We start from the raw sequence: 9,883 nt of genomic DNA, 5'->3' as shown, positions 1-9,883 counted from the left end.
TGAGATAATAATAACTAGAAATGATAGTTTATTGCTTTGAGATGCGAGTTACAATGTGTTTTACAAATAATTAGACCCCCTTTATATAGTAGGGGAGTCCTAATTTAGGTACAACTCTATATAAGGTAAAAAATCTCATGATTTGCTAATTAATCGATTTCATTGATACGTGCCGAGATTCCCACCGTGATGTGCGACCGGTTACAGATATTTCAGTCTTCCGTTATTTTGGTTCGATGATGTTCTCTCGAGCTAATTCGGAGTCAGAGACTGTCCGGGGTCACGGACTCGATAATCTTTGAAGGCGCATGTTCTAACCTCATACCTAGGTTCGATAGAACCAGGGTCGATCTTCAATCCATTATGTTTTATCCCCGGTACGTCATGCAATAGGCGAGCTCGATTTCTACCGTATACACACATTCCTTGGATTGTCACTATACCCTTATGTACAACAGTATAGGTCTGTTAACGTTGAGCCCGAGAAAAAGAAGAATACAGGAAAACGCTATGAAAGAGTATTTTGGTTTGTGATCAGCTAAAAGATGTTTGTTAGAAAATTATCATTAGCTGGTCATATAGAAAGTCACTACATTGTAATACTCCAATATTGCAAAAGAAGGAAACTTGGGACATCGGCAATTTAGTATGTTTACTTGAGACTTTAGCAAGTTACTGTGCTACTGTCTGAAACTCTTAAATGAAGAATGTGATTTTTTCTTCACCTCATCAGAAGGATTCAGATCAGTCAATGGTTCCAGTATGTGAAGTATGAAAAAAATCAATTTTGTAGTTCTAATCTAAACATTGATAAAACTCAAAAGCAGATATCACTCCTTTTTACTTAGGTACTGTTGTTTTATAAGTGCTTAATAGTAAAATCATTTGTACAATATCAGGTATCTATATCATTGATACTAAAATTATTTCCTGCAAATACCCTCTACACAAACACACGAGCAATACTATGCATGTCTACCAACGGTGTTCCTTTTTGCTTCTTCTAAATTATCAACATGATCCTTAAAATTATGTCTCTTAATTATTTACAGGTATGTATCAGCAGATGCTACTGGAAAGCTAGACGTTTTTGGGTAACATAGAATAAGATATAAAAGGATTACCTGGTTAAAGTGTTCAAATGGAACAGACTCAAGATTAAGTGTCATAGTGAAAAGAGAGGACAAGTTTAATGGCCTGACGATGTATTCGCCAAATTCATATGAACACTATGGTATCTCCACCATTGACACAGTGAAGATCACAGCAGAATTCACCCTGCTTCAGTCACAAATGCAATTAATCACCTTCATGTATGCTACTAATAGCGCTCCACTGGCTAAAAATTAAAAAACCATGAAAAGATTGCTTTACCATTTAACTATAAAACTAGCTATAGTAAGAAAATTAACTAATGCAGAAATGCAGCAAAGTGCACATTTCATTGTTCAATCATCCTTAAAGGTACATGACAAAGTATATGACATGCATACCTACAATATTCACAGAGACATGTAACTATCAAATGTGTATGGCTACAAAGTCAAAGGCACAAAGCTCTCATGACATCAATCCGGAAGCTTTATGTGCACCCTTAGAAGCATATGCCCAAAACTAAAACAAAAGCAGATGCCTGTATCTATTCTTTTGAGCACATAAATTTGGTCGATTTAAAGCTCATTGCCAGCTAACAATAGGCAATTCTTCTTCAGAAGCAAGGCTGCCTTGATCAAACAACTCAGGGGCAAGCTAGCTCAAATCAAAATTGTGCTCTTCCTCTGCTTTTCATGACGAGCTGATCCACCTTCCCTAGAAGATATGTTTCCCCTGAAAGAGTTGAAAACAATTTAATCAATATGAACAGAAAGTGACAATTGTGGACATACAAACCAATATTAATTATTATGCAAATCTCAAAAGACAGCAGAGCAAAGCCAAAAGAACCAACTGCATTATATATGCAAAAGAAAAGCTACTCCAAAAGCAGCTTTAGCAAGTCGGCTATGATAGGACAAAAATGCATGATATTAGTGACTTGTCATAAGCAGAGAGAAAATCTCTTTAACCTGCCGTGTGTCATTTAGATTCACAAAAAACGAAGGGAAAATTAAGCGACACATCAAACATTTACACTGTATTTACTATTCGTAGCTATACTTTCAGCAAATTTACCATTCATAGCTATATTTGAATCTTATAACAAATTTATGAAATAGGAGATTAATTGTTTTGAATTGAAACAAGAGACAACAAGCTCTCCTGGCTCAGTTGGTTAGAGCGCCTGTTTAGTAAGCGAAGGTCTAGAGATCGACTCTCTCTGTATTTCTGTATTTCGCCTTAGTTGTATTCGTTGCGCGAACAAATACAGTCTATACAAGTTGCATCCATTGTATACACCTTAGTATTTCGCATTGGTTACAGTTGATACATATTGTATTCGTTGCACGAAGAAATACAGTGGATACACGTTGTATTCGTTGCGTGAACGAATACAGTTGACACTAGTTGTATTCGTTGTACGTTTGAAAACAAGTGATACAAGTTAGTAACGATTGAATAGTAGCTACGAATGGTAATTAGGCAAATTATAGTTACTAGGCTCTAAATTATAGTGGTTTATGAAAATTTCTCAAATACGAATTCAGCCCAAGGAACTATTAAAGAAAATAAGTGAAGGCAAGAGGCCCAATTAAATTGAACCAAGCCATGTATTAAAAATTAGCCCCCACTCAACGAAACAAACATTGGGATTGACCAGGATTCATCAGTTAAAACTTTGTCAAACAAAGACCAATTGAATTCAGAAACCAAGATCCGAAAATATGTCCTCTCATTTACATGTTGGCACAGAAACAAAGATATCAGACCCAATCAGGAATATGATATTGCATAATTCGGTTAATGCAATCTCTTTTTAGGAGAATCCACATAAACGGGTATGTAACAGAATTCAACAACACAGTGCGCTATGACTGAATCAGGAGGGATCATGTGCAGACCCACGAATAAGACCCAAATATTTTCTTAGATACAACATTAATAATCAAACAGATGAAGAAATCCTCATCACAATAAATGAAGGACAAAAACCAACTAAAAACTCCTGTATAAATGGATGACATAGATAAAGTCGGGCAGATCCAGTGGTCAAAGTAAATATAAATTGTAATAGTAAGATTTTAACCCTATTAAGCTAAATCCAGAGTCAATTTATCCATACATTACAGACAGATCTACAAATTACTATACCCAACAACAACACCTCAATGACAAGCTAGTTTGGGTCAGCTATACAAAATCCTCACCATCTATTTCGCTGATTGTGGACTCATTTCATAACTAAGATTTTGTTTTCCTGTCAAATTCATAACAAGCACAGTATAAGAAATTACCTCAGAAATGCCTGAATCTATCCAACCACTTGAACTCTACGCTCAGAAAGAGTTCATCTCAAGACAATAAGTCCTCCTCTTCAACAACATCCTCGCAGCCGTCCCATAAGGCTCCTCAAATGCGGCAGCTACCCAATTCCCATCCTCTTTCTTAGGCGGCTGCTCACAGGGCCTAATCGCCACCAAAGTCGCCCCTTTGAGCACTGCTCCATTAGGCAACTCTAAATGCGGGGCATACCAAAGGCGCATATTCAGCGCAGGCACCAAAGTCCTCTTCGAAGCCAACGAAGCTGATAAAGGCTTCACCCTCAATTCCTCCAGCTGTTCCCTATTCATACACAACACTCCTTGTCCATCCCCATCTGTCAATACCAAACTGTCCAGTGTTTTGTGCTCTGCTATTATCGGCTGCAGCAGATAATGTCTCGCAGACGCTGCAATTAGCGAACTAATCGTCCACACTACGCGCAACTTCAAACCCCCGTTGGTGTAAAACGACTCCGGTATGCTCCCGTTATCCGTCTCTACATTGCCTTCACCAACATTGTTGTCATTGTTATTCTCATTCTCCCACCCATTTCTACACTGTTCATCCTCGGTTCTAACACTATTATTGCTGTGGATCACAGAGGAGGCTCCAAGGATAACACAATTATCAAGAGTGGATCCAAAATCAGCTCTCCATTTCAATAACACACCATCATCTATTCCCAGCTCACCACTAGGCAATTCAATTCTCAGAAACTTGATCTCATTGAAATTCTTCAAAACTTGTGTAGGGGAATGGTGGGTCACAAATGTATGATCAAAATCACCATCAACATCATCCGCGGAAGCAGAGGCTCCAGCATGTCGAGAAGAAACAGAGATGAATTGGGAAATGGATTGGAAGGGTTTAAGAAGGCCAGAGAAAACAAGGCGGAAAAGGGAGGAGATAGGATGGCGTGACTTATCGGAGGTAACGGCGGAAGTAACGGCGTTAGACGCCGACGGAGAGGAAGAATCATCGTCGGAGATAACACAATCGACACGAACGATAACGCTATCGACAAGAGGGACAAGGGAATTGAAGCGCTTCGAAACCAAACAGCATCTGCCTAAGGCTTTAACATCACCGATGTTGTTAAAGACTAAGAGCAGAACCGAGTCAGGTATCCGGTCGAAGTGATCAACCGGTTCAGGATATATCCTTCCCCGTAGATCTGACCTGAACGACTCCATTTTCTGCAAATTCTGAACCGGGAAAGGGGGGAGGAGGAAGAGGTTTTCTGACAAAAAACGGAAAAGGGTTTATAGATCTATTAAAGCAGACATGGTTTGGGAAGAAGAAGAAGAACGGAATTTAAGGTATACTGGAAGAGGAATATGTAGCTTTTTTCTTTTTCCTGAGCAACAGAGGTGAAGGAGAGATATAGAGAGGGAGAACGGTGAGGAGGAGGGGATATTATGCGCGTTTAACGTTTTGGGGATAAAGTGTGTTCTCTGGTGTTGGGTGTGCAGGCTGGAGTGGTTGTGTGTTTCGACTTCTTCTTTTTTTCCCTTTAATTTCTAATTTCTATTTCTTTTTACTTTCTTTTTTATGACATCCAAAGTGTTTGGATCAACTTTGTGCTATATTTATTTTCAATCATTTGAAGTTGGAATTTACCGTCTCGACTATTTTAGATGCGCTCTACGGAAAGTTCCGATTAGGAATTTTAGCACTCTACAACAATATCAACATACTTATGATCCAACAAGTAGAATTCGGGGAGGGCGGAATGCGTACCCCTGTCTTGTGTGAGATAAATAGTCTGTTTTCGATGGACTCTCAGTTCAAAGTGAATAAATTTTATTTTTTAATACAATTATAAGTAACTTTATTAACAATGTATAACCTAAAATTTGACAAATAAATTAAATCAATTAAATTTGTATAATTAAGCCTCAATCAATTGATTTAGTCCAATTGAGTTGATCTTTATAAATAGAAGATGAACAAACAAAGCTGATAGTAGCAGATTAAGAACAATGAGAATAAGAGCGATATGAAAATAATAAAGCAAAAGGAAAGAGCTTCCTATTGATAAATCTTTTAGTAGACCTAGTAGCTTATCATAGCTGAAAGCAAGTAGCAATTTTGGTATAATAACAGTAATATAATGTTCAAATCAGACCCAATATAAATGGGGAAAAGGGAATTTATACTCTAGTCTTCACATAACAATTTCCCTAATTCTCGCCTAGTCATTACTTGCAATATTTGCATTTAACGCGAATCTCGTCGGTTACATTTGTATAAGGCATAACTGACAGGCACAATTATGGGCGGATCCCACATATCATAAGAGTCTAAGGTAGCTTGTTTGGCCAAGTTTTTAAAATTAGCTGATTTTGAGAAGTGTTTTTCTCAAAATTACTTTTAAATTTTTTTTTTTTTTTGTGAGAAGCAGTTTGTGTTTGACTAATTAATTTGAAAAATACTTTTGTGCAGTAATTAGTGTATTGCCAAGCTTTTGAAAACTGTGTATTTTTCTCAAAAGTATTTCTCAGAAAAGTGCTTTTGAAGAGAGCTATTTTTTCTACTTCTCAAAAACTGTTTTTGCTTCTCCTCAAAAGCACTTTTTTTCCTTCCAAAAACTTGGCCAAACACCTCAATTTTTGGCCAAAAGTGCTTTTGGCAAAACAAAACAAAAAAAAAATACTTTTGGCCAAAAAAAAACTAGGCCAAATAGGCTATAACATTGCTAGGTGAATACTTATCTGGAGTCTTGCAGCTTCTCGGTACGTATCCCCATGGTTTTCATCAAAACGTATCAATGTCATTATGGAGGTGATGTCTGCAACTCAGGTCTTTGGTCCTAGACAACTATGGACCCGATTGGGGAATACTTGCCATGGGACATTCATCTAGCTTGGCACGTGTTATTGTCATTTTTTACCGATACAGATAGTCTTCAGAAAGATATCTGGGAAGTGGAAAGATTCGAGCGGGAAACCCTAGGAAACTGCCATCATTCTTTTTGAATCTGAAGACACGCGAGTCTTTATCATTTAATTCACCATGCACGTGGTTATCTCTGATTCGTGATGATGATAGCAGAGCAATGATGATATTCTCACGCCTATACATATTGGTTTTTCCCTCTTCCAAAATCCTTTTTATCAAATTCTCTTTTGCAATTGCCTTTTATCATCATATTCTTTCTCGTTCTTTCTTATCCTCAGAAAATTTCTTCCAACCTTCAAATATAAAATTATAAGCCATGGCTTCTCAAAATCCTAGTACTCAAACTAAGTCTCCATCTACTTTTGGCCCCAAAACGACTGAGAAGATTCCTTCAGCACGTTACCGGGGGCAAAACTAAGAGGACACTAAATGACCCACCGCCGTCTAAGAAGGAAAGCAAGTATGGTTGCCGTTAGAGGATCTTCCTCTAAAAGCAGAGGATCTGAGCTTCTTGTAGAGAGAACTATTTCTGACTATTTCCTAAAGAGTTATATGTATCGTCAAATAATAAAGTCTGGGATAAGACTAATAAATAATCTGGTGACCAGAACACACATGTGATTGAATTTGCATCTCGAATCACTCGAGACCTCTTTTTTATTGTATTGGATAATTGCGGGTGGACATATGACAACATCAAATTCCGTTGTACTTGGGAAGATGAGCGATTGATCAGCTATCGTCCCCGACATTCCTTCGTGTATACTTATTTCTTCACAATCTGATTTAAGCTTCCAGTAGACAAGGTTATTGAGTAGATGTGCTGGTAATAAAAGATCTGCCTAGCTCAAATCGTCCTGATAGTTTGGAGGTTGGTTTTCTATCTTTGCCATATGTCCTCTATGGTCGACTTGCCCTTCACTTTTGGTATCTCATCCATATTCCCCTCTCCCCAAAGATCTACCGGAGTGGCATGTTCACCATGAATCATCGGGGGAAGTTGTCCCTACTTACTGGTTATAATGACTACCACAATCAGAGATGGTTTCAAAGGTTCATGATGCCAAACGGGTACCTCGTTAACTCAGAGAAATTGTCTTTCCTAGAGAAGCAAAATCCCAACTTTAAGTACCCTTTCTTAGGGTTTTTAGCTTTTAGTCAATGGATTTCTCTAACTTTTATCTTTTGCAGGGTTGATGATATTGAAGAATGGGTGTCCTAGATTCTAAGGGTTTATTCCACAGAATTATGGACGTGGAAGAATATTGCTTTCGGTCTTAACCTGAGAACCAAAACCTACGGAGTTCCCACTCATGGTCCTCCCAAGGAGAAACGACATCCTCTACCTCGGGCCAGCTTACCTGGTGCCGGTAATACTTTTCAAATATTTGTGGGGGGTTTTCCCTTCAACAGTAAAATCAGGAGATTCTAGTACTACCTCCATGAAGTTCCCTCCTGTCGAGCCCTCTTCCAAAAGAAAGAGGGATGCACAGAAAAAGGATAGTCGATCCAAGGTCGACATGAAGAGTCCTTGAGCCAGTCCTTCAGCTTCTTCGCACTATCTTGGAGATGAAGCACCAACTGGTGAGGCCATGGTGGTAGTCAATTTGGAAGAAAAGGCTCAACTCGTCATCAAGAATCAACACTAATGCACACATCGAAGAGGCAAATATACCAGATGGTCCTCTTGATAAGGGGATGCTCATGACCCGAGTTTTGCAGTCAAGGAGAAAGAATCCCCGAGGTCAAGCAACACGACTTCCAAGGTCTCTTACGCCTCAAAGAAATAAGGCACATCCAATAATTACCGAAACTGCGAGGATATCAGATGCTTTTTTCGTGCCTTCTAATGATGTTGGTGAACATACTATCTCATTCACTATCCCAATAAATTTAATCTTATTGAGGAGCACCGACATACTGCCGAATATTTTCACGAGTTAGCCGGTCCCATCGAGAAGGAAGAAAAAATAGCGTGATATGACATAGAGAGGCTAATGGCTCAGCTAATTTAAGGAACGATTAGGGTGAGTTTACTTTTCCTCCTTATTCTAAATTTTTATCCTGGTCTAATAACTTTTATAGATGAACCTTATAGCATAACGTGATTACTTCCGAGGCTTTGAAGAGGATCCGGGGTCCTCAAGGTTAGCAGGCAGCTAAAAGCCTAAGTTAGAAGGCTGAAATCCAAAGTTGGGATCTTAGAGCTGAGAAAGAGGCCATGTGATAAGAAAGGAAGCTGCCAAATGAAGCTCGGAGAGGAGGCAGAAGGAGCTTTTGGAACAGGAGCTGATATACTCTCGGGATCTTAACAAGGCTAACAAGAAGATCCGAACTCTCCAAGAAGAACTATCCAAGAAGGAAGAAGTTGAGCTTCAGCTGGTAACGAAGCGTTCTTGGTTGGAGGCTAGGGAGAAGGAACTGGAAACTTTCCAAGATATTTTGGATGAACTTGCCTGGGCTATAAGTGATGATAGAACTGCCTTGCAAGAGGCATATGATAACTTGACTTGCCAACTCGGGGAGATGAGGTCGAAGCATAAACTTGACAGGAATTGGGTTGCTCTGGAGACCAATTTAAAATTCTCCACGAGTTTCATGTCGGGATGCCTGACATAGCGAAGGGGATTGTGGCCCTCGAATTTAAGACAAAAGACATATGAGCACTCCTTGGTAAACCTTATCTCGATGCCCAAGAGTACATACTCAATGTGGGTGAAGAATCCACAGGGGACCTAGGCGAGAATCCTAAAGAAGAAGAAATATCTTCTCCTCCGGTTCACTCGCCTCCTTTGGCCACTCATCTTATGGATGTCCCTTCATCCTCCGGACCCCCAGATTTTGTTCCTGATCTAGGCCTTGTTGATAGTAGGGCTGAACCTTAATTTAAACAAGTAATCTTTTATCTTTCTAAATAGAGTCTCTTTAAGTTTTTATTCGGGAATTTAAGTATTTCTGTTTCAATTTTGAATATTTTATACTTAGAAATATTTTTGTAGCTTTTCTCGATATTCTCAGTGTCATGATAATAGCCAAATGCTTATGTCTAGTCGTACAGACTTATATTTTTTCCGTGGTTCATTGTATTCAAAACAATTATTAGAGTAAGTATTTGGCTTAGATATAAAAGATGGTCATTTTTTATTTGACGCTATGAAGAGGTCGTCTCCTTTTCATTTAGGCGTAAGACGGGATAATTTGTTCTAAATGATATATAGTTTGAATGGATGTTGAATCTGATGAGTATACGATAATATGCTAAGTAAAATGAGAAATCCAATTGATAAAAATAATACTTTGATATTTTCACTAATTTGAGTGGGATAATCAATTCGGGTGCAATGTCAAGTAGTAGATCATTCTAGTAGACTTAAATTAATAAAGGATGTCAGATTCAAAATAAAATAAAATGAGCGTTAAGAAAGGCTTCGTATTCAACTATGATAGTCACCACTGAACTAGATACAATACATAAATGATTGGTTGGAATGAACTTATTTCGATTGCACTTATTCGTGAAAGATTACTTCTTGGAGTAATTTTTTGACTGATCCTTGGTCTT

General features: G+C 38.4%; 1 protein-coding gene across 1 annotated transcript; it reads right to left on the bottom strand.

The window, feature by feature from the left end:
• Positions 1 to 1,416: 1,416 nt before the first annotated feature.
• Positions 1,417 to 4,977, bottom strand: LOC107821320 (F-box protein At4g18380-like). The gene is made up of 2 exons (XM_075234152.1): positions 3,393 to 4,977; positions 1,417 to 1,827 (listed from the first exon to the last, which is right to left on the bottom strand). The coding sequence occupies exon 1, from the start codon at positions 4,611 to 4,613 to the stop codon at positions 3,435 to 3,437; it is 1,179 nt and encodes a 392-aa protein (XP_075090253.1). The 5' UTR covers positions 4,614 to 4,977; the 3' UTR covers positions 1,417 to 1,827; positions 3,393 to 3,434.
• Between the last annotated feature and the right edge of the window lie 4,906 nt (positions 4,978 to 9,883).

The sequence above is a fragment of the Nicotiana tabacum genome, chromosome 17 (assembly GCF_000715075.1).
Source record: "Nicotiana tabacum cultivar K326 chromosome 17, ASM71507v2, whole genome shotgun sequence".
Lineage (NCBI taxonomy): Eukaryota > Viridiplantae > Streptophyta > Magnoliopsida > Solanales > Solanaceae > Nicotiana > Nicotiana tabacum.
The sequence above is the reverse complement of the archived record's forward strand: the minus strand, read 5'-3'. Positions and strand labels throughout refer to the sequence as shown.

What these genes read in the sequence shown, in the direction of transcription:
- LOC107821320 (XM_075234152.1), bottom strand. Translation starts at nt 4,613, where the DNA reads ATGGAGTCGTTCAGGTCAGATCTACGGGGAAGGATATATCCTGAACCG.